This window comes from Phoca vitulina, unplaced genomic scaffold (genome assembly GCF_004348235.1).
Source record: "Phoca vitulina isolate PV1807 unplaced genomic scaffold, GSC_HSeal_1.0 scaffold52, whole genome shotgun sequence".
In the NCBI taxonomy this organism is placed as follows: Eukaryota; Metazoa; Chordata; class Mammalia; order Carnivora; family Phocidae; genus Phoca; species Phoca vitulina.
The window spans coordinates 2107881-2132585 of record NW_022589755.1 but is presented as its reverse complement, the minus strand read 5'-3'; the positions used below and the strand labels follow the sequence as shown (position 1 = coordinate 2132585).

The 24705-nt window shown below is 40.3% G+C and overlaps 1 protein-coding gene and 1 long non-coding RNA gene across 10 annotated transcripts in view; both read left to right on the top strand.

Moving 5' to 3' along the window:
- The window catches only part of ZNF582 (zinc finger protein 582), a 30623-nt gene extending 6911 nt beyond the window's left edge, over positions 1 to 23712 (top strand). For 3 of the 6 annotated variants that reach the window (XM_032388134.1, XM_032388136.1, XM_032388135.1), the window contains one exon: positions 6224 to 7852. In XM_032388134.1, coding sequence (XP_032244025.1) covers positions 6224 to 7545 — 1322 coding nt within the window. In that variant the 3' untranslated portion in view covers positions 7546 to 7852. Of the gene's footprint in view, positions 1 to 6223; positions 7853 to 11669; positions 12483 to 14256; positions 14352 to 14779; positions 14807 to 23347 lie in introns of those variants that run through there. The other 3 variants (XR_004297501.1, XR_004297502.1, XM_032388137.1) reach the window with 3 other exon arrangements.
- A 161-nt stretch (positions 23713 to 23873) lies between these two features.
- The window catches only part of LOC116622057, a 21055-nt gene continuing 20223 nt past the window's right edge, over positions 23874 to 24705 (top strand). The window contains exon 1 of one of the 4 annotated variants that reach the window (XR_004297513.1): positions 23874 to 23990. This is a non-coding gene — a long non-coding RNA (uncharacterized LOC116622057). Of the gene's footprint in view, positions 23991 to 24206; positions 24299 to 24705 lie in introns of those variants that run through there. The other 3 variants (XR_004297512.1, XR_004297511.1, XR_004297514.1) reach the window with 3 other exon arrangements.

Here is a 24705-nt window from a genome sequence, read left to right as displayed (position 1 = left end):
GAAAATGATAGGCTTTCCCTTCATTTATGTCCACCCCCTGGTGGTTTTAAAGTTTTCTTTATATGGCTCTTGTACATTTCTTATTATATTTACTGCTAGTTAGTATATATTTATTGCTGTTACTGGAAATGGGGCCCTTTCATCCCTATTATATCCCAACCAGTTGTTTTTTATACCTGGCAAAAGCCATTCATATCTTCAGATTAATTTTGTAGTTAACCCAACTTACTGAATTTTCTCATTATTTACAACAATTTTTCATGTAATACTCTTGAGCTTTCCAAGTAGTCATTCATAACATCTGCAAATGGTGATAATCTTTTTGCATTTTTATAGCTCTTGGGTTTTTTTTTTCCTTTTGCCTGAGTAGGAAACTGATTATGTAGTACCCCCAGAACAACATTAATGGGGGTAGTTTACATCCTAAGCTTGTTCTTGACCTTAATAGAAATGTTTTTTGTGTCTTTTCATTAAGCATAATATCACATTTAGAAATGAAATAGAGATATTTTATTTGGTTAAAGAAGTATCCACCTTTTCATATTAAGTTTTCTTATTTTAATCTATGAAGTCTGGATTATATGAATAGATTTCCTAATACTTGAACTCCTAATACTGAATACTGAATCTAAACATTCAAATGTTGCATTTCTTGAATCAGTGTGGTAATTTATATTTTTTCTGCTCCTTTTAACTTTTTAAAAAATCACTGTAAAATATACATAACAAAATTCATCTTTTTAACCATTTTAAAGTGTATAGTACATTGGCATTTAGTACATTTACAGTGTTATGCAATATCACCATTATCTAGTTTCAGAATATTTTTATCACTCTGTGGTTTTCACCCCTGTTTTCTGGCACACTGCTCTTAAAACCCTTGGAGTCTCTGAAGTAATAAGTCTTCTTGTATGCTAATGAGATGACTGTGGTTGGGGTCACCTGGATAGCTTCAGGAAGGGGGCTGGTTGAGAGAAAAACCAATTTTGTAATTAGAGGGTTGGAACTCTCAGCCCTATCCCCCAAACTCTGGAGGGACTGGAGGTTGACTGAATCACCAAAGGGCAATGATTTAATCAATCCTGCCTATGTAATGAAGCTTCCATAAAAAAATCCCTAAAGTACAGTGTTCGGAGAGCTTCCGGGTTGGCGAGCATGTGGAGGTACTGGGAGGGTAGTGTTCCTGGAGAGGGTGTAGAATCTCCACATCCCTCCCCCTGTACCTTGTCCTGTGCATTTCTTTCATCTGACTGATATGAGTTATATTCTTTGTAGTAAACTGGTAATCTAGTAAGTAAACCATTTTCCTGAATTCTGTAAGCCAGTCTATCAAATGATTGAACCCCAGGAGGGGTTGTGGGAACCTCCAGTTTATTGGGGTGGGGGGTGAAGGGAGCAGAGGTAGTCTGTGGGCCTGAGCTCTTAATCTGTGGGATCTGATGCTTTCTGCAGAAAGACAGTATGAAAATTGACTTAAATCTGTAGGACACCCAGTTGGTATCCATCAGAGTTGGAGAATTGCCTGGCACACATTTTGTCACCAGAAGCGTCAGAAGGGAAGTATGTATAGTAGAGTCGTGTTGAGAGGTGTGTTTTTCCTAAACACACCCCAGAGGAAACCCCATACTTAAATAGTTTCCTCACTGCCCTCTCCCCCAAGCCCCTGGCAACCAGTAATCTGCTTTCTGTCTCTGTGGAATTGCTCATTATGGATATTTCACATAAATGGAATCTTATAATATGTGGCCTTTAGAGTCTAGCTTCTTTCACTTAGCATGATGTCCTTAAGGTTAATCCATGTTGTAACATGTGACAGGATTTCCTTCAATTTTAAGGCTATATGTATGTACCACAACTTTTTTATCCATTCGTCAATGGACATTTGGGTGGCTTCCACTTCTTGGCTATTGTCAATAATGTTGCAGTAAACATGAGTGTGCAGGTGTCTCTTTCAGATTCTTTCAGTTCTTTGGGATATATACTCAGAAGTGGAATTGCTATATTATATGGTAATTCTATTTTTAATTTTTTTAGAACTTTCCCTTTTTTTTTTTTTTTAGTAATCTGTACCCAACATGGGGCTCAAACTTATGACCCTAAGATGAAGAGTTTTATGCTCTTCCAACTGAGCCAGCCAGGCGCCCCTCCATACTGTTCTCTTTCTTTCTTTCCTTTTTTAAAAGATGTATTTATTTTTAGGGAGAGAGAGAAAGAGTGCATGCGAGAGCTGGGGGGAGGGGCAGAGGGAGAGAATCTTTCAAGCAGACTCCCTGCTGGGCAAGGAGCGCGACATGGGGCTTGATCCCATAAGCCATGAGATCACAACCTGAGCCAAAACCAAGAGTTGGACACTTAACCAACTGAGCCACACAGGCGACCCTCCATACTGTTTTCTATAGTGTTTGCACCATTTTACATTCCCACCATCAGGGCACAATGGTTCCGGTGTCTCCAAATCCTCATCGACACCTGTTATTGTCTGTTTTGTTTGATAGTGGCCATCCTAATGGCTTTGCGGCATTATCTCATTATAGTTTTGATTTGCATTTCTCTAATGATAAGTGATGTTGAGCATGTTTTCATGTGCTTCTTGACCATTTGTATACCTTCTTTGGAGAAATGTCTATTCAGGTCCTTTGCCAGTTTTTTAATAGGGTAGTTTTTCTGTTGTTATTGAATCGTAGGAGTTCTTTATATATACTGGATAGTAACCTCTTATGAGATATATGCTTTAGAAATATTTTCTCCTATTCTGAAGGTTGCCTTTTTACTTTTTTGATTGTTTCCTTTGATGCACAAAAGATTTTAAGCTTGATGTAGTCTCATTTGTCTATTTTTGCTTTTGTTACCTGGGCCTTTAGTGCCATATCCAAGAAATCATTGCCAAATGCAATGTCATGAAGTTTTCCCCCTGTGCTTTCTTCTAGGAACTTAACATTTTTAGGTCTTACATTTAGGTCTTTAATCCATTTTGAGTTAATTTTTGTATATGCTGTAAGGTAAGGGTCCTGCCTCATTCTTTTGCATGTGGATACCCAACTTCTTCAGAACCATTTGTTAAAGAGACTGTCCTTTACTCATTGTGTTGTCTTGGCACCCTATCAAAGATAATTTGACCATATGCATGGGGGTTTATTTCTGGGCTCCTAATTCTGTTCCATTTGTCTATGTCTGCCTTTTTGCTGGTACCACACTATTTTGATTACTGTGGCTTTGCAGTATGTTTTGAAATCAGGAAGTGTGAGACCTCCAACTTTGTTTGTCCTTTTCAAGATTATTTTGGCTATTGGGATCCCTTGAGGTTCATATGAGGGAACTAAAATATCTTGATGCTAAGACTATCTGTAAGATTTTTAGACCTATTTCTTTGGTTATCCAAAACAGTGACTACTAATGCTAAATAATTAAATTTAAAATACTCTGCCAGGGGCGCCTGGTGGCTCAGTCGTTGGGCATCTGCCTTTGGCTCAGGTCACGATCCCAGGACCTGGGATTGAGCCTCGCATCGGGCTCCCTGCTCGACCAGGAGCCTGCTTCTCCCTCTCCCACTCCCCCTGCTTGTGTTCCCTCTCTAACTGTCTTTCTCTGTCTCTGTCAAATAAATAAATAAAATCTTTAAAAAAATAAATAAATAAAATAAAATACTCTGCCAGTCACTGTCAGGGAACCATTAAGTTAATACAGAAGACCTCACTATTCTTGTTGCTATTTTGCAACTTTATAGGGAGTTGAACAGAAGTCAGAAAATTATGACTGTCAGTACTATCTTTTAATGCCTACAACACAGTATATAATTAGGGATGGCTTAATTTACATGAGTGTAAAAGGGCTCATATAATAAACAACACCATACTCTGCCATAAATCAACACAATCTGTGATAGAAAAGTGGAAAAAGTGGAAGTCTGGGGAGAGGATTGTTTTTAGTGGCATGTCCTTTTTCCACATTGCCCAAAAAGCAAGTAATGTGCCTTACTTTAATTCCTAAAACCAAATTTCCATTTGGGCATAGTTAAATGTTCCCAAATTCGTCTTCTCTTTCTACCAGGTTGGCTTTAATTTTCCATGTTCCAGTTTCCATGTAGTCTTTTGGTTGTCCTTCATAGGATGGCAGGCAGATGTTGCTAACCGTTGAGTAGGTCAACCACCAATTCACGGGTTGCCATCATAATGGCCATATTTGGAATCTGTCTCAATAGAATTGTCAGACCACAGTGAAGAGACCCAAAACCTTCTTTCTGAACAACCAGACAGGGGCACCTGGGTGGCTCAGTCGGTTAAACGTCTTCTTTTGGCTCAGGTCATGATCCCAGGGTCTTGGGATCGAGCCCTGTATCGGGCTCCCTGCTCTGCAGGAAGCCTGCCTCTCCCTGTCCCTCTGTCTGCTGGTCCCCCTGCTTATATGCTGTCTCAAATAAATAAATAAAATCTTTTAAAAAAATTTTAAAAAACAACCAGACATGATGTCTGAAAAAATATCTGTACTTTGTGTCCTCTTCATGTAGTCTTGTTCTTACAACTTCATGTGGATGCACTGTGGTTATAGTACAAGTTTTTGAGATGACAGCAGCATCATTCCCACAAAATCTGATATTTCTTTCATAGACCCGTCATCATGTTTCATTGTCAGACTAACTTTTTATTCTAGTAGCTTTTGCTTAATACTTTCACAAGTAACCAAATGAATAATGTTCTGTGATATGCCACCATATGAAGCAGACCTGCTCCTATAAAATCCTCTTTGGTCATCTGTCTACTACACTTTTTTTTTTTTTAAGATTTTACTTGTTTGTTTGTTTATTTATTATCAGAGAGAGAGAGAGTGTGTGCACAAGCAGGGAGGGCAGCAGGCAGAGGAAGAAGCAGGCTCCCCACTGAGCAGGGAGCCCGACGCGGGGCCCGATCCCAGGACCCCGAGATCATGACCTGAGCCGAAGGCAGACTCTTAACCATCTGAGCCACCCAGTGTCCCTGTCTACTACACTTTATTTATTTATTTTTTTAAGATTTTTATTTATTTTTTGACAGAGAGAGAGAGACAGAGAGGGAACACAAGCTGGGGGAGTGGGAGAGGGAGAAGCAGGCCTCCCGCTGAGCAGGGAGCCTGATGCGGGGCCCGATCCCAGGACCCTGGGATCATGAGCTGAGCCGAAGGCAGACGCTTAACGACTGAGCCACCCAGGCGCCCCTGTCTACTACACTTCATAAGCACATTGAGAAGCACCCATTTGCTTTCCCCATAGTTCCTTGCATTAAGCTGTAACCAATTCCAAATGGATTTGGTTGCTGTGATTACATAAAACAGGCCACTGCAGCTGAAATCATGTAATAGGTAAAACCAGGATCAAATACACCATTTGACTTTTCCCTGCAGTTTGAATAGGCAGCAAAGAATGTTGCTCTGAAGAAGCCACCCCCATTAAGTTGGGGCCTAATTCTCTAAATAAGGAACAGGGCCCTTCTTTTTCCACTGTCACATTTAGGCAATGGAAAGGTCCAGGAGAGACTGGTTTAGTAGACACCAGGTCTAAGCTGTGGTATTCAGCTGAACTTCAGAGATAGAACGCATCACAGCAGAATGCCACAGCTGTGTTACTGTAACTCCCAGTGGACAGGTGAGACCAGCCTCCCTGTCCTACCACTTCCCCTGGCAAGCAGATACACGGTTGTATGCCTCTGGCCAGATGAAGATCCAGCTACCCTTCCCCGTCATCTTTTAAAATCTGCTTTATTGAGGTATAATTTATATTCAATAAAATGCATGCATTTTAAGTACAGTATCTTGATGAGTATGGACAAACGTATACATTTGCATAACCGTAACCACAGGCTAGAGAACATTTTCATCGCCCTGAAAAGTTCCCTTGTGCACCTTCTACACAGTTGCTCATTTACCCAGCCCCAGGCAACCAATGATTTCTTCTGTCACTCCAGATTATATGTGTTTTCTAGGGGTTCATAGAAACATTCATTTTTTTAAAAACATGGTTCAGAGGTGATTCTGATCCACACTAACATTTTAGAACTACTCTTACAACCTCCCTCTGACTACTTCATCTCAATTTATGGTATTTCCTCTGCCTCTCTTCTACTTACCCATTTTCAAATTGCCTAGCCACGTTCAAGAGCTTATAGGTATACTCATGAGTTTAAGTTTCCTGGTTTTCACTATAGAAGTTCCTTTTTCTGGAAAAGGAAAAAAACACTTTTTTTTTTTCTTTCAGTACTGGAGTCCAGGTATGATACCAAGGTATCATCTCCAGAGCAGCACATTTATGAAATACAGTCGCCACAGTGGGAGATAATGGAAAGCCTCACAAGTTATGGTCTTGAGTGCTCGAGGTTCCAAGATGATTGGGAATACAGAAGCCAGTTTGACAGACAACGGGGAAATCCAGATGGACATTTGAGTCAAATGATAATCAGTCATGAAGAAATAGCCACTTTAAACCAACAAGCATCATTTCCTTTTTATCAGAAAACTCATCGTGGAGAAAAACCCTATGAATATAACGAATGTAGAAAAGACTTCTGGCAGGAGGACTTCCTTATTAATCATCAAGGAATTCATGCTAATGAGAAACCCTATAAATGTAAGGAATGTGGCAAGGCCTTTAAGTATGGCTCACGACTAATTCAACATGAGAATATTCATTCTGGCAAGAAACCCTATGAATGTAACGAATGTGGAAAGGCCTTCAATTCTGGTTCAAATTTCATACAACATCAGAGGGTTCATACTGGTGAGAAACCTTATGAATGTAAGGATTGTGCAAAGGCCTTTAGTCGAAGCTCACAGCTGATTGAACATCAACGAATTCATACTGGTGAGAAACCCTATCAATGTAAGGAATGTGGCAAGGCCTTCAATAGGATCTCACATCTTAAAGTACATTATAGAATTCATACTGGTGAAAAACCCTATGCATGCAAGGAATGTGGGAAGACCTTTAGTCATCGGTCTCAGTTGATTCAACATCAGACTATTCATACGGGCAAGAAACTCTATGAATGTAAGGAATGTGGGAAGGCGTTTAATCAAGGCTCAACTCTTATTAGACATCAGAGAATCCATACTGGTGAGAAACCCTATGAATGCAAGGCATGTGGGAAGGCCTTCAGAGTGAGCTCACAACTTAAGCAACATCAGAGAATTCACACTGGAGAGAAACCCTACCAATGTAGGGTTTGCAGTAGGGCTTTCAAACGGGTCTCACATCTTACTGTACATTATAGAATTCATACAGGTGAGAAACCATATGAATGTAAAGAATGTCGAAAGGCCTTCAGTCATTGCTCACAACTGATTCAGCATCAGGTAATTCATACTGAGGAAAAGTCTTGTAAATATAAGGAATGTGGGAGGACTTTACATCATGATTCAGCTGCTGTTCAACACCAGAGAATGCATAATAAAGAAACACAAGTGAACATAATAAATGTAGAAAAGCCTTCCATTAGCACTTATCCTTTATTAATCATCAGAGAATTTATGTTAGCAAGCAACCATATCAATGGAAATAATGGGGAGAGCCCATTAGCTTAGGCTAGTCCCAATTTCTTACATTTTGCAGAAAGACTTGAAGAATGTAATGCAAATGGGAATGCCTTCATTCAAGCTATCCTTTATCCTGAGTCATAAGATTAATAATGAAAAATTTTACGGATATAAATTGTTTAGACCATAATTATTGAAGAAGCAAGGAAAGGTTGGAAAAAAAATTTGTCTCTAACATATTACACGATCACATTTTCTAACCACACTGTAATAATTTTAACAACAGCCAGAAATTTTAATTTTTTGGCACTTGAAAAAAAAAAAACAGCCAAATTACTCTTGGGTTCAACTTTTTCTTTTTTTTTTTTTTAATAGGCACCACACCCAGTGTGGGCCTCAAACTCATGACCCTGAGATCAAGAGTCATATGCTCTACCGACTAAGCCAGCCAGGTACCCCATTACTCTTGGGTTAATAAATAAATCATGCAAATTATCATGCATGGTAATGAAAGAATGACAATTGAGAAATTTGCATTCCAGGAGTTGTAGCATGTGGCTAAAGTTACTCAGAAGAATTTTTATGGCTTTTAAATGCATGCAAAGCATGAAAACCTGAAAGATTATTCTCAAATATATTAAATGTACTATTCAAGAAGCCAGAAAAGACAATACCAAACAGGTGATGAAAGAACAAATTGGTACAAAATTAAAAGAGAAAATAATGAAATTAGAAAGTGGTTATCTTACAATAATCTTTTTATTTCTTCCTGACCCAAGAATAAACAAAATTTAAGATAATACTTCTCAATTTCTATGTTGTTTTAGATTATCTTTCATCACTTTTGTCACAAACAGAAGGGGCCGGTTGCCTACGTAGCAGCCACACCCGATTCCCCTTCCTACTAGCAGCATCTGTGTCTTGCCTTAGACTCTGAAGATACCAGATGCTAACTTTTCAGCGTCTTCTGCAGCTCAGGATGGCTCATATGTTCCAGGGTAAGGCCAGTATGTTCCAGGGATCTGTAGGGGCTTCTGGGACAGATTTTCCTCATTCAGAAGAGACAGATCTATCAGGAAGACTCCATCTCCTCTCATCTGCTTTTAAACATTCTCCTATGAGAACATAATGCCTGGAGCTGCTGTAGCCATGTTGGAACCAAAAGGAGAAAACCGAGGACCTCAGAGAAGCTGACCCAGAGTTACCAGGCCAATTCTGGAACTGTCTCTGTGAAGCCTTGTTATGTAAAAAAAAAATAAACCTTTATTGCTAAAATTACTTTTAGTTGGATATTCTGTAAACTTGTAGCCAAAACCATCCTAAATTATGTAACTTCAAATTTTATTTTACTACGACTGGTAAATGTGGCCTGAAGATACCTACTTTTTTGAATTCATTTCTCTTTGTAGCTAAATACAGGATTGATTTTTGTATATATTCTGTAACATTGAAAAAGAATATATATTCTACTTTTCTTGGGTATAAGATTCTGTTTAAGCCAGTGGATTATAATGATAAAATTCTCCAGGTTCTTAAACAATTTGGTACACTGGATCAGAATTTCCTAAAATGAATTTTTTATTTTTTATTTTTATTTTTATTTTTTTTTAAAGATTTTATTTATTTATTTGAGAGAGAGAGAATGAGAGACAGAGAGCACGAGAGGGAAGAGGGCAGAGGGAGAAGCAGACCCCCCGCCGAGCAGGGAGCCCGATGCGGGACTCGATCCCGGGACTCCAGGATCATGACCTGAGCCGAAAGCAGTCGCTTAACCAACTGAGCCACCCAGGCGCCCTAAAATGAATTTTTTAAACCAAAATCTTGAGTTTTCAGAGATTTTTACTTTTTAATTAATGTTGCTTGATTTATAAAGACCTACAACATAACCCCTATTGATGAATCATTCTTTTTATCATTATATAGTATCCTATTTGGCTAAGTGTAGGGGTTGACAAACCAAATCTGGCCTGCTGCCTGCTTTATAAATAAAGCTTTATTGGAACACAGCCATGCTCATTTATTTACATATTGTCTACTGCTTTTGCACTACAACAGCAGAACTCAGTGGTTGCAATAAAGACTATAGCCACAAAGCCTATATTGACTGACTCTTTAGATAAAAGTTTGCCAACCCTGGCCTAGTGTAATCCTTTTGGCATTTTATTTCCATACTGGGTAACACTACTATTAATGATTTGTCTTTGTTTACCTGGTATATTTTTGCTCATTCCTTTATTTTCAACCCCTGTCATTTCAGTTGTTTCTTAAAACAGAAAAAAAAAATAGAGCTGATTCTTAATTCAACTTTATTCTTTTCATTTGTATGTCCTATTTGTGTTATTTTGGTCTTTTCCTTTGCTTATGTTGGCTGATCATTTCCCCTTTTGCTAAATTGGAACTTCCCACTGTGTTTAGGGTAGTGGTTATCTCCACATTCCTTATCATTATTTGGGCAGAATGAAAGCAGTATTATACTTCTATACCCACCATTAATTTACTTTGCCACTCTCCTCCAAGAAGAGACCACTCTTGCTTTCTTGTTCCTTTCCTTCACAGCTTGTTCTTTTGCATTTCCTCCATTTCACTAACGTAATATAAACTTAATCCAAAGCTTTTAGTTTTGCTTTTATTTCATTTATGATGCTTACATTACTTACTGCCAGACCCACTCATGATTTCCATTTAAGTTTAAATATACTCAGGTAGGGGTGCCTGGGTGGCTTAGTAGGTTAAGCATCTGTCTTCGGTCAGATCATGATCTCAGGGTCCTGGGGTCAAGCTCTGGATCAGCTTCCCTGCTCAGCAAGGGAGTCTGCTCCCTCTCCCTCTGTGCTCGCTTGCTCTCTCTCTCAAATAAAATCTTTAAAAAAATTTTTTTAAATATACTCAGGGAAAGTAACATTCATTGTTGGCTGCTGATTCTTTTCATCTTTTTTTTTTCTCTGTCTTGTGGTAACAGTTTTATTTCAAATGCTATTTGGTTAGACTTTTATTGAGTAGTTCTATTTCTCAACAAATGGTATATACCTGCTATTCTCTGAATCCTTATGTGTCCAGAAAAGTTTCTAAGATCCTCACAAATTATACTTCCGTTTGGTAGAACATTCTCGGATTATAGTTTTTTCTCAGTAATCTGATTTTTCTTACCTCATGTAGATGTATTTGTAACAAATTAACAAAAACTTAGTGGCTTAAAACAACACATTTATTGTTGGGACGTCAGAAGTCTGAAATAGGTCTCACTGGGCCAAAATCAAGGTGTTGATGGGGATGTGTTCTCTTGTGGAGGCTCTGTGAAAGAAACCACTTTTTTGGCTTCTAGAGGCTGCCTGTATTCTTGGTGTGGCCCCTTTCCATCCTCAATGGCAGCAATAGCTTCTTGAGTCTTTCTCACATTGCATCATTCTGACACTGATTCTTTGGCCTCGCTCTTTCACCTTTAAGGATCCTTGTGATTATGATGGCTCCTGTGGACAATCCAGGACAGTCTTGTCTTAAATTCAGCTGATTAACAATCTTAAGTCTACCTGCAACTTAATTCCCCCTTGCTACTAACATAACAGGTTTCTGGGATTAGGACAGAGACATCTTTGGAAGGCTATAATTCTGCCTACCACAGTAACTGCTTCTGTCCTGGCATTTGGCAAGAGTTTCTAGCCTTAGAATTCAGGAACTTAAGTAGGATATGCTTAGATAGTCTCATGTCCTTTTTTTAGCCCAAGGAAATTTTCTTCCAAATATTAATTAGGACTTCTCAATTGTTCTATTTTATTCTTATTTTAAAACTTAAAAAAAATATGTATGTACGTTTTTGAGAGTGAGCCCACACACACAGCAAGAGCAGGGGGAAGAGCAGAGGGAGAGGGAGGGGAAAGACACAGGGCTCAATCTCACAACCCTGAGATCATGACCTGAGCTGAAGCAGACGCTTAATCGACTGAGCCACCCAGGCATCCCAAGAATTAAAATTGTAATCATGCAGGGCATGTAACATGGGAGGAGCAGAATTTGGGGGTGAGGGACATTTTAGAAATCTGTCCAAGATGCTCAGTATTTTCATGAACACCGCAAGGCTGGCATGAGATAAGGGAGGAAGAGAATTGCAACCTGTCTTTCTGGGAGGCAAGCCTGACCTCTCATGTTTTCTCTTCCCTCCTTGGCTGCCTTCTCAGGACTCACCCTTCCCCAGGAGAGGAACCTGGAGGACTCATTGGTCCTTGCTATTCTGAAAGCCATGGCCTAGGTAAGTCATGCTTTCTTTCTCCTTCCTCAAACTGTGCTCATTTTATATAAATGTAGGAAAAATTTGGGGGGATTTCTTGCCTAAGTTTCACCCATGCACAAAAGGATCAAATAGCCCTAAGCTCTCGCTAAGAATCCCCCCTCTCTGACCTGGGTTCATGTGTTCACATCTCCTATGGACTGTTGTGCAGGAGCCTCGATGGACCAGAAATGCATTGTTTCAGTGAAACATGAAAGACTCCTATGTGAAATATGGTTTAATGGACTAATCAGTGTTTAAAGGAACCACACATAATAATGCTTTAATGGTAATCTACAGAACAGGGTTTCCCAGTTGGATAAGATGGGCAGTGGTGGTGGTTGGTCTCTGGTGTGATCTGAATGTGTTCTTCCAATTCATATGTGATGGTATTTGGAGGTGGGACCTTTACTAAGTGATTAGGTCAGGATGAATGGGATTAGTGTCCCTATAAGAGTCTCTAGAGAGATCCCTTACCAACTCTTCCACTATGTGAGGATGTAATGTCAAGTTGGCCATCTGCAACCTGTGAGAGGGCCCTCACCGGAGCCCAGTCATGCTGCCACCCTGATCTTGGACTTCCAGCCTCCAGAACCATGAAAAACAAACTCCGATTGTAAATAAGCCACCCAGACTGTGGTACTTTGTTACAGCAGCCAGAATGGACTAAGACAGAAGGTCTCAGCCTCAGAATGTAGTAACAGTGCTGTTTCACACCTTTTGAATTGGGGGTGGCATTGGGAATTTGGTTATAGAATCTGAGACATTGCCCAGCAGTCCCTCCAGATGGATGCCTGACCCAAGGTCATATTTGATGTTGAGCCACAAGTTTGGGTAGTGGGCCACATCTGTGTGAGCCTGGATTACTCCCCACCTGCCATTAGCGTTCTATTGCTCGGGAACAAGGAAAGAGCACACTTAGGGATGGGCTAGGTGAGACTAGCCAGAGTGCATGAGGTATTGAAAATCATAAATCAGCAGAGCTAGGAATGTCCCTAAAGATATCTTGTTCAACCTCAAGTGCCCCAAAATGAAAGGTTGAGTCACTTAGTGCAATGTCATGGGAAAGTGTGCAGCTAATAAAAATAAATCTGATTAAAGAAGCTGACCTAGTAAGGAAAGGTAACATTAAGACAGTGATGAACCTGACTCTTCAATATATTTTAAAAGAATACACAACTCTCATAATTCCTAACAGAGACTCTTAACCATTTCGCAATGATTCCATGAAAAAAAAAATGTTTCTCTAGCTCAGGATTTCTCAAGCTCAGTACTAATGATATTTAAGGCTTATAATTCTTAGTTGTGCTGTCTCATACATTGGTGAATGGTCAGCAGCATCTCTGGTCTCTACCACTCGGTGCTAGTAGCATTCCCTATCCCAGTGGTGCTACCCAGAATGTCTGCAGATGCTGCCAACTGTCTTCCGGGGGTGCAGAATTGCCCCAGAGAACCATTTCTCTCATTTGAATTTTCTTGAAACATTATGAAAGCATTCAAACACTTAAAAAATATATCAATGTTTCCATATTCACTGCCTAATTTCTGAACTGAAGGAATAAAGACAATTCAGACATATTAAGAAGTTGTGCATTGACCTTCTACAGTTAAATTTATTGGAAAACCATGGAACTTGAATTCTTTTTGTTCTTTGAAGTATCTTTTGATGGACCTATCTCCCTTTATGAAGGAAGTTGTGCTGCTCTCAAGAGAAGTACAGACCCTTCCCTTGAATTGCCACAATTTCCTTAATGTGCTCGCTGGCTTCAGCTCGGCAATGTCCTTCTCATCCTTCTATTTTTCTAGTCATAAATATTTATTTCAATGGCACACATTATCATTTTGTTGTTTCAAGGGTCAGTGATGTTTAGGGATGTGGCGATAGTCATCTCAGGTTGAGTGGGGCAGGCTGGAACTTGCTAGGATTTGTGCAGAGATGGAATGCTGGAGAACTTAAGCAACTTCATCTCTAGGTAAGATGTTAATACCCCTGGGGGTGCCTGGGTGGCTCAGTCGTTAAGTGTCTGCCTTCAGCTCAGGTCATGATCCCAGGGTCCTGGGATCGAGCCCCGCATCCGGCTCCCTGCTCGGCGGGAAGCCTGCTTCTCCCTCTCCCTCTCCCTCTGCTGCTCCCCCCGCTTGTGATCTCTCTCTCTCTGTGCCAAATAAATAAATAAAATATTTTAAAAAAAGATGTTAATACCCCTGGAAGGTTGAAATTTGTCCACTGGAACATCTGCTGCCTTTGGTGTGAATTTCTGAGGTGCCTTTCAAGACTCTGGTTGAGTTTCTGCTCTGCTCTCAATGAGATTGTACAGAATGGGGATGGATAATTCTGTAGGATAACACCTAAAAAAGCTTCTTCCCCAGTCCAAAAATGACTTCCTCCTCTTCTCTGGCCTTTTCTAATTTCTTCTCTTCATTGATAACCAGGAACTGGATATGAATTCTGAGACACCCCCTTTGTGACTCTGCTGCATTTCTTCTTGGGTACACAGGTTTTTCTATATCCAAGCCAAATGTGATCTCCTTACTGGAACAAGGGAAGAAACCCTGGTTGGCAGAAAGAGATGTGACAGGAAGCCTGTACCAGGTGAGTGAAGGATGATTAAGGAGGGCAGTGGCACTGTAGGTAATGGCCCAGGTCTACAGGATGGAGCGCCTTTGAGACAATGACTAGAAAGGTCCCGTCAGAGTCCCTAGTGTTCAGAACAGAGCATTACTCCTATCAGTGCGAGCTCTGGGGGGCCCTCTCTTGTACTCCCACACACCACTTCCTGTGCCTGTCTCCATTCAAAGAGGAAGGTGCTTTCTTTGAAGTACAACTTTACCTTTCCAGAGAACATTATTTCTTCGCAGTTTCTCCCCCATTCTTTTTTTAATAGTTGGGTCATTATTTCCATCCAAAAGTATGTTTCCAAAAATAGTTTATTTTGGTTACAGCACAATGATTTTTTCCTTTGACATGTTTTTCCAGATTCAGATTTTGTACATTCTTTCTTTCACTCTTTCCCTTTTTAGAGAGGGAAGGGAAGAGGCAGAGGGAGAGAGAATCTTAAGCAGGCTCCATACCCAGGGTGGAGCCTGACACAGGGCTCGATCTCACAACCCTGAGATCATGACCTGAGCCAAAATCAAGATTTGGATGCTTAACCAACTGAGCCACCCAGCCGCCCCACTCTTTTCTTAATAAACATTTTCTCATTTTCCAGTTTGAGTAAGACTCTGTATTAACCTGGGCCCTAAATTTGCTTCTGATGCATCCTCAGATGTAGGATTACGCCAGCTTATAATTTCTGCTGTCAAACATTTCTTAAGCATTTTTAAAAATTCTATATAGTCAAATTTTTTATGATTATTACCATAGTTTTGATCATGATTTTTTTCATTCTTGTATGTAGGCTGCATAACACTTTGTGTAGATGTGCCATAGTTTATTGAACCACTCTCCTATATGTGGGTGTTTAGACTGTTTTCAGTATTTTAAAATTATGATCATGCTGTAATGAATAGTCTTATGCATATATATTTTCATGTTGTTGGAAGTATATCATCAGGGTAGATTCCTAAATGTGGGATTTTGGTAGGCAAGACTCATGCTTTTTAAATATCATACTAGGAAATTGCCTAACAAGTATGCCCAAGGGCTGTTTCATTTTCTAGAGGATTTGTACCTTTGTCTTACTGTTTACTATTGATTAGGACCTAGACTCATGCAATTAGCTTGTTAACGTGGACATTGCTGGCCAGCAGAAAAAATAACCCCAAATGCTATGATTTTCACACTCTGTATGACATTAACCAGTTTTTGATGTATTAGCAAGCTCATTTCAGCATTTGTTTGTGTTTGTCTGTGTATTCATTTATTGACTTCTTCTTTGAAGTAGCTTTGCCATCATGCTGGTTCCTTATTAAGGAGTTAAATAATTCTGACAAACCTTATGAATGCAAGCAATATGGGAAGGTTTTCCACCACTGTTCTGATCTTCCTCAACATCACAGAATTCACATTGGGAAAGACCCTGTGAATGTAAAGAATGTGGAAGGGCCTTTAGTCCTGTTTCACTCTTTACCCAACATCAGAGAATTCATACTGGTGAGAAAACCTACGAATGTAAGGATTGTTTAAAAAAAAAAACAACAAAACTGTATTTGGCTCTCAAAATTTAATGTACATCATAGAGCTCATACTGGGGGAAATTCTATCAATATACTGAATGTGCAAAAGCTTTTAGTCACTTCTCACTAATTATTCAACATGAGAGAATTCATACTGGAGAAAAACCCTGGCTGTAAGGAATACAGAAAGGCCTTTAGCAGTATCACACAACTTAATGAACATCAAAGTATCCACACCAGTGAGAAGTCATATAAATGTAATGAATGTGGAAAGACCTTTAGTCATCATTCATATCTACCTCAAATCAGAGGATCCATACTAGTGAGACACCTTATAAATATAAGGTTTGTAGGAAGGCCTGTATGCAGGGCTCACAACTTTATCATCACCAGAGAATTCAGACTAGAGAGAAACTATATAAATGTAATGAAAACTTTTAGCTGGATTTCACAATTTAATGAATATATTAGCAACTATACTGATGAGAACCCGTATCAATGTACTGAATGTGGAAAAGCTTTTAGTCACTTAACACTAGTTATTCAATGTCAGAAAATTCATACTGGTGAAAAGCCCTATGTATGTAAGGAATGTGGGAAAGCCTTTAGTCAGTGTTCACAACTTATTCAGCATCATTCTTTATGTATGTAGAATGTGGGAAGGCTTTCAGATACTGTCATCTTCCTTAACCTTAAGGAATTCATGCTACAGAAAATTCCTATAAATAAGTGAAGGGAAGACTTCACTGGTTTTGTTCCTCACGGAACATCAAATAATTCATGATTATGTATAACCTTGTCCAATATGGAAATGCTTTTTGGTTCAACTCATGTTACATTTATCAGCGGATTCACATCATCACATTCATCACTAAAGGCCATATTAAAATGGTAATGTAAAAAAGTCCCCCAATACCACCTATCAATTATTATTCATTGCAAAATTCATGCTGGCAAGCAACCATGTAAGTGGAGAAATTTTGGAAACCCATTACCTAAAGCTAACCCTAATTTACATAAAAGGATCATATGAGAAAGTAACCCTTTAAATGCCATATATGTGGGAATTTCTTTAGGCATAAGGCTCTTTATTTTTAGAGATTTTATTTATTTTTATTTTTTTTAGAGATTTTATTTATCTATTTGACAGAGAGAGAGAGACAGCTAGAGAGGGAACACAAGCAGGGGGAGTGGGAGAGGGAGAAGCAGGCTCCTGGCTGAGCAGGGAGCCCGATGCAGGGCTCGATCCCAGGACCCCGGGATCATGACCTGAGCCCAAGGCAGATGCTTAACGACTGAGCCACCCAGGCGCCCTGAGATTTTATTTATTTGACAGAGAGAGAGAGCACAAACAGGGGAAGTTCCAGGGGGAGAGGGAGAAGCAGACCCCTGCTGCTGAGCAGGGAGCCCAGTGCAGGGCTCAATCCCAGGATCCTGGGACCATGACCTGAGGAGCCAAAGGCAGACGCTTAACCAACTGAGCCACCCAGGTGCCCTTAATTGTGAATAATTATGTGTGAAAGAAATTTCTAATACATTAACATTATTCCTTCCCAGTGTCATATTTTTATATTAATATACACTTTGACATGCTTACAAACAGTATACTAATTTAGTATTTTTCAGCATTTACTCAATATTATAATGTTGGTATATAGTCCTTCCTTATAATTTTATAGATGCTAATGGGTATCATGGTATCTCATTGTGGTTTTAATCTGCATTTCCTTAATGACTAATGATATTGAGCATTTTTATGCACCTGTTTGCCATTACTTAATCTTTAGTGAACTATCTGCTCAAATCTGTTACCCATTTATAAATTGGTTTGTTTGCCTTCTTTTGAGTTTTGAGTGTTCTGTATATATTCCAGATACAAGTACCTATTTGCATATGTGATATGTAAATAATTTTCTCTAGGCTGTTGTCTTTTCATTATCTTAGCTGTGTTTTTTGAGGGGTAGAAATTCTTAATTTTTTTAAGTATGCTCCACATCCAGTGTGGAGCCCAACATGGGGCCTGAAGCTATGACCCTGAGATCAGGACCAGAGCTGAGATCAACAGTCAGACACTCAACCAACTGAACCATTCAGGCACCCCAGCAATTCTTAATTGTGATGAGGTTATATTTATCATTTTTATATTTTATGGTGAAATATCAAAGAAATCTTTGCCTAACTTAAGGTCACAAATACTTTCTCCTGAAAGTTTTATAGTTTTAGGTTTTACATTTAGCTCTATTTTGAAGTTAATTTTTGTATATGGTGCAAGAGATGGATCAAAGTTGTTGTTTTCATATAAATATCCAGTTGTTCCAGCACCAATTGAAAAAACACTTTTCATTCTCTACTGAATTGCCTTTGCTTTTTTTCCCCAAATCAACTGACCATGTATGTACCGGTTTATTTCTGGACTCTAGTCTGTCTCATTAACCTCTTTTTCTGTCTTTATGCCAATACTTGTCTTGATTACTGTACCTTTTGCATTTCCCTATGAATTGTGGAATCAGTGTGTTGAATTCTATTTAAAAGCCTACAGGGATTTTGATTGAGATGGTGCTGAACATATAAATGAATTTTGGTGAGAAGTGATGTCTTAATAATATTGAGATTTCCAATGCATGAAGGTAACATATCTATTTCCTCAATATTTCTCTCAACTGTGTTTTGTAATTCTTAGTGTACAGATTATTTAAGTATTTCATATTTTTGGTGCTACTATAAGTGAAAATTATTATTATAATTTATGGATATGTTACATATCCATAAAAATATATAAATCATTATATATAATATCTGATATATTATATAATAATAAAATTATTATTATAAATTATTGTTTTAATTTCAATTCCTAATTTTTTGATGCTAGTATATAGAAATGTGATTGGTTTTTTTTTTTTTAATTTTTAAGATTTTATTTATTTATTTGTCAGAGAGAGAGACAGAACACAAGCAGGGGGAGAGGCAGGCAGAGGGAGAAGCAGGCTCCCTGCCGAGCAAGGAGCCCGATGCAGGACTTGATCCCAGGACCCTGGGATCATGACCCGAGCCAAAGGCAGCCGCTCAACCGACTGAGCCACCCAGGCGTCCCAAAATGTGATTGGTTTTTATATATTCATCTTATAATGTGCAACCTTGCTAAACTCATTCAACTCTAAAGTAACTTTCTGTGTAATACATAGGACTTTCTACATGATCATGCCATCTGCAAATAGTTTTACTGCTTCCTTTCCAATCTGCCTTCTATTTTTTTCTTGCCTTATCACTGGCTAAAACCTCTGGGACAATGTTTAATACAAGCAGTGGGAGCAGACTTCCTTGTCTTTTTCTTAATCTTAGGAGATAAGCATTCATAAATACGATGTTGGTTATAGGTTGTCTTAGTCAGCTTGAGCTGACTATAACAAAACGCCTGAGTGGCTTAAACAACAAACATTTCTCACAGTTGTGGAGTCCGGTAAGTCCAAGATCAAGGTGCCGGCAGTTGTGGTGTCTGGCGAGCCAGGTCCTACAGCTCTTTTGCTGTCTAAATCCATCTCTTCTTGTAGTAGGCCTTGGAACTGTAACATAGGACTTTCTTGTTTCTCCTGCTATCAACTAGTCAATTCTGGATTCTGTGATATCCATAGGCAATCTATTTCTTCTGTTCCTAGGGCTCTATCACCAGAGTATGTGGTATATATGTATATATGTGTATGAAATACACATTCATCTCGGGTCCTGAGTTTCATCTACTAAAACCTGTTACACATTTCCAGCTTATGGTTCAAGCTATAGCTCAACTCTAAATGATTCCTTAATAAATGCATCACAAATGTGCTTCATTTCCTCACTTTCTATCAACTTAAGTATCACCAAGATTCAAAACTAAAACTATATTCACTCCTATACATCAAAACAACCAATTTAGGTCCTTCTAATGAAAGTTTCTGGTTTGCACAGGTCCATGGAAGCAAGTCTTAGTTCCTCCACTCAAAAGTAAAACTAAAAGTTTCTACACTTTTATTTTTTAAAAAGATTTTATTTATTTGACAGAGAGCATGCGAGAGAGCATAAGCAGGGGGAGAGGCAGAGGGAGAGGGAGACGCAGGCTCCATAATGAGCAGGGAGCCCGACGTGGGGCTAGATTCCAGGACCCTGGGATCATGACCTGAGCCAAACGCAGATGCTTAATGACTGAGCCACCCAGGCATGCCGAAAGTTTCTATACTTTTAAACAAACTCAGGAAAGAATTAACATAGCAAGCCTGAGAATGCTCTCCTTAGAAAGTCTTGCTTACAAAGTTGGCCCTCGACGTTCTCTAGCAACTTGGTTTTGGGGAGAATTCCTACCATTCCTAGAATAAAAGTGGCTCCCTGTGCCTAAATTATTTGTGTGAATGTAGCTTATGCAAAATACCTATCTTCTAAGACTCTGGAATTTTAGCATATGCTAAAACAGGCAGAGGGAACCTTTGTGACCAGCTTCCAATAAAACCCTTAGGTAGCGAATCTCTATGTCCAGCCAACATCTCATACATATGTCACAACTTTCAGCTATTAGAATTAGGCACATCCTATGTGACTCTTGTATCTAGTTTCCTCCAGACCTTGCCCCATGAGACTTTTCTCTTTGCTGAATCTTAGCTATTGTGTAGTAAAGAGTTTAACCTTTCCCAAAGAGATCTAGTCTTTGCCCTTGGCTTCTGAGAGGTAATCTGACTCCTTGAAATGTCATGCCTAATAAAAGTAAAGTATTTCTGTTTACATCAGAAACTTGAACCATACCAGATAGTCAAACAATGTGATTTATGGTGGGGTATCAGTGTGACCTCCGCAGGGCCTAGAGACTGAGGTGAGCCACATAAGCAACCCACCATATCTTTGACAGAGCCCCAATAAAGAGTGGACACCTAAGGTCAGGTAACCTACTGTTGTAGGACAAATGGAAGCTTTGCATCTAGAATCCTCCTGGACTCTGCCCCATCAGTCTCTTCGCTTGGCTGGTTTTAATATGTATCCTTTTATAAACCATGAGTAGAAGTTTTTATTAAGTTCCGAGTCCTTCTAGTGAATTATCAAACCTGAGGGTGATCTTGGGGACCCCTGAATGTGCAATTTGTATCAGAAATGAGGGTGCTCTTGGGGACTACTCCCTAACTTTGCAGACATGAGTACAACTTTATGGTGAGTCCTGTGACTACTCCTAGTGAGTCATCAAACCTGGAGGTGATCTTGGGGACCTGTAACACTTGGGCCAATTTTTAAAAAAGAATAAGTGTTTGTTAGTGAATAAATGATCAATTAATATATCCATTTGGACAATCAGATAACTATACAGGTCATTTTAAAATAAAGAAACAGCAGTAGCAAAAAATATGTTTCATAAAAATATAGAGCCTTATGCAAGACTGAAGAAATAAGGACGAGCTAGTGAGGAATAGGATCAGGAGTTAAAAAGAACCTTACGAAAGACAATGAAGAAAGACACACCTATAGTTTCTGAGGCTGTAGGCATTTATAAAGGTCAATGTAAATGTTGGGTGATCGCAGATGACGACTAGTATTCCTGTAGGAACTCAAATTGAAGAGGCCTCAATTTCTGCACATGCCTGAAACATCTGAAGAGAGCATCTTTCATATCCTAAAGGTGCTCCCTCTAGAATCAGCTGGTCTGTGATATGCATGGCTTACCCCTACCTGGTTCCTCTTACCCACCTGGCACTGGGACTCTCATCTCTTATTTCCCTATCATTCAGGGCACTTTCCCATGCTCTAACAGTGAAACTACATCAGACTTAGAAATGAAAGACCTGTGAAAATAGGGAGAAAGAATTGACCATGCTGTTGTTACTTAAGTGTTCTGACACAGCCATATTGTAATAAGGCCATTATAAAACAAGAAAAGTCTTGGTGAATATCTGGCCTATGGGATAAAGAAAGCTGCTCACATTTCATGGAAAATCAGAGCCTCACCAAAGATTCCCAGTAGAACAAGAAGACACATCCAAGATCAGATGCTAAATTAAGGGTTGGATGCACTTACACACCCAAACCAAATTCTGATAATTCTCCAACATCACTGTAATGTACAAATCTCATTGAGCAGGGTTCAGTAATCCCCATTCTTCCTTGGAGAAGCCAGTGACCACATCTTTGAATGTCACTGATCCCTGAAATAACAAAACACTTTCTTAAAAGAGCCTACTTAAATGATAGGAAGTTGGGAGGCATGGAAAGGAGCTGATCAGAAATCTGTGTCTCTTAAAAGCAGCTTAGCTAAATCACTAAAGGGCAATACTGTGACATACTATGTGTTCACTAAAATTTGGGTGCAGAAAAATATTTAATGAAAGGGAAAAGTTCAAGATAAACAGAGTGATTAAAAAGAACTGAATACCTATCACAGTTGTTTCTAGAATCCTACATATGCATAATAGGAACACACCCAGACTCTGCTGAAAGCCACCTGTAATCAATTCTACTTTAGTCAATCTAAAGTAGATTACGTTTAGTGGATCTCTAGGAAGACTATCAGGCTAATTCACTCTTTTTGCCAAAATGAAATGCAGTCCCCCTTTCCTTGAAACTGGGTTGGGCCTACAACTTGCTTTAATAAACAGAATGTGACAGAAGTGACTCCGTGCCAGTTCCAGATCAGAAACTAAGAAGGCTGTTTTACCCTCATGGAAGCCAGGGAAGGAGTCCAGCCATCCCACTGGAAAGGCCATTAAGAAGCCAAATGAAGAGGGACAGGTTCTGAGACTACAAGAATAAAGCTGAGGAACCCAACTGGCAGCAAAAATAGAGGCCTAGACACAAGACCTATATACATATAGGACTTCCGGTTAGGTATCACACTTTGAATGAAGAGGCCATCTTGGGTATTCCAAGCCAGCAGTTATCAAATAACAGGTAAATCATTCCTATCCTACCCAGTTTGAATTCCTCACCCCCAGAAACATAGGAAATAATAAAATGGTCCTTGCTCTAGCTACTACTACATTTTAGGTAGAGTTTGTTATGTAGCAACAAACGTTAAAGACATTTAAAAAGAAAACCTATGGCCCAAAATGGTGTCACCAAAATGGTGTCACTTAGGCTAAGACACCAAATCGGTGCTTAATAACTAACCTAAATGCACTTTCATCCTCTCCCAGAAATGTAGTCTTAACCTGTCAGGCAGGAACTTTCTGGTCACCACAACAGTAATCGGTCACATGGGTACTGTATCCCCCAAAGGAAGAGGAGATAATCTACCTAAGACCTCCTGCCCTTCCCTCAAGGGAAGATGACCTTGCCTGGAACAACCCTTTCTTTTCTTTTGCTAATAACTTTCTCAACCCATCCCCCTTCCAATATAAACCTTCCATATTGTAGCACTCCTCAGTGTTCCCTGTACTCGCTAGTTTGCTGCCAGATTCATGAATCATTAAATAAAGTCAATTAGATCTTCAATTTACTCAGTTGAATTTTGTTTTTTAACAGTGCCTCCGAAACCGGAGCAGATGTGTCACCTCATCTGCCTCCATCCGAGCCTGCAACAGGAGCAAGGAGTTCGGTTCCATCTCCAGCCGCTTATGGAGAACGAGTCGGGGAAGGACGGAGGATGCCTTGCTTATAGCTAGTCTTCCTTTCCAATCGTCCGAGGCTTCATTAAATCCTACACCATGATGATTCACAATGGTTTCATTCACCTGTAACTGCCCTGCACGGTCCTCTCCAGATACACCTCCACTGCACCATCTGCTTGTACCAGTATCACAGAAAGCCAACACTTAGGAAATTTTACGGTATTGAACATGGAATGAGCGGATCTGAGCGCCGGCCGCCCCGCCCAAGCCTCATACCTGTCCTGGCAACACGCGGGGTGGTGAAAACACCACCAAGGCACGAGAGGAGACCAAGCACCCGACCACGGTCTCCCAGCTTCCGGGCCGACCGGAAGTGCTGCTTCACAGCCCGTCTCCTTGCGCGTGCCGCGGTGGCTTCTGGGAGTCCGCTAAGCTGCGGTGTGCGCATGCGTGCCTCCACTGCTGTGGTTCCCGGAGTCCTAAACACACCGCGGTCCTGGCCAGCCAGAGGCCGCGCTTCAGTAGCAAAGGGCGGATGTAGAACCGGGAATGCCTGGGTTGGTAAACGAGCCAGAAGCCCTTATCCAAAAAAGCGTGGTCTCCTCTCCCCATGTCTCGGGACTGGCATAGGTTGGAAAAGTTTTCGCGATTGAGGACGCGCATGCGTAGTGGCGACAGCGGAGGCGGGGCCTCAGCTCCCTGTGTCTCCGGTGTGTGCGTTCGGAGGGAACGCGGTCGCGAGTGTTGGAACACGCATGCGTGCGGTCGTGGGGGTTGGAGGGGATGTGTGTGGAGGGGTTGTTGCGCGGGCGCAGAGTACCGCGCCGCGGCTCTCCGGAGGGGTAGGGGCGTTCTGAGGGCGCAGGTAGGGGCTTCCGCGCGCTGTGGAGTAGACTCTGGGGAGCGTCCGTGGCGGCGGGTACTGGTGGTGCTGCGGCTGTGGGACCGGGGTGTGCGTTGGGGTGTGGGTGTCTCCCCGTGTGGCCCTGGGGGCGCCAGTGTGGGTGTTGCAGGGACCACTCTTGGAGCTGCGGAGAGGCTGTGTGACTTTTCGCTGCTCCTGTGTAAAACGGGACACTGCTTCTTGAACAGCTAATAGTGTCGTGAGGATTAAATGCCCGAAATGGTGCCCAGCCCCAAATAAGCAGGGGCCTGGTTGGAGTGGAATGATTTTTCTTTTCTTTCTTTCTTTTTCTTTTTCTTTCTTTCTTTTTCTTTTTCTTTCTTTCTTTCTTTCTTTCTTTCTTTCTTTCTTTCTTTCTTTCTTTCTTT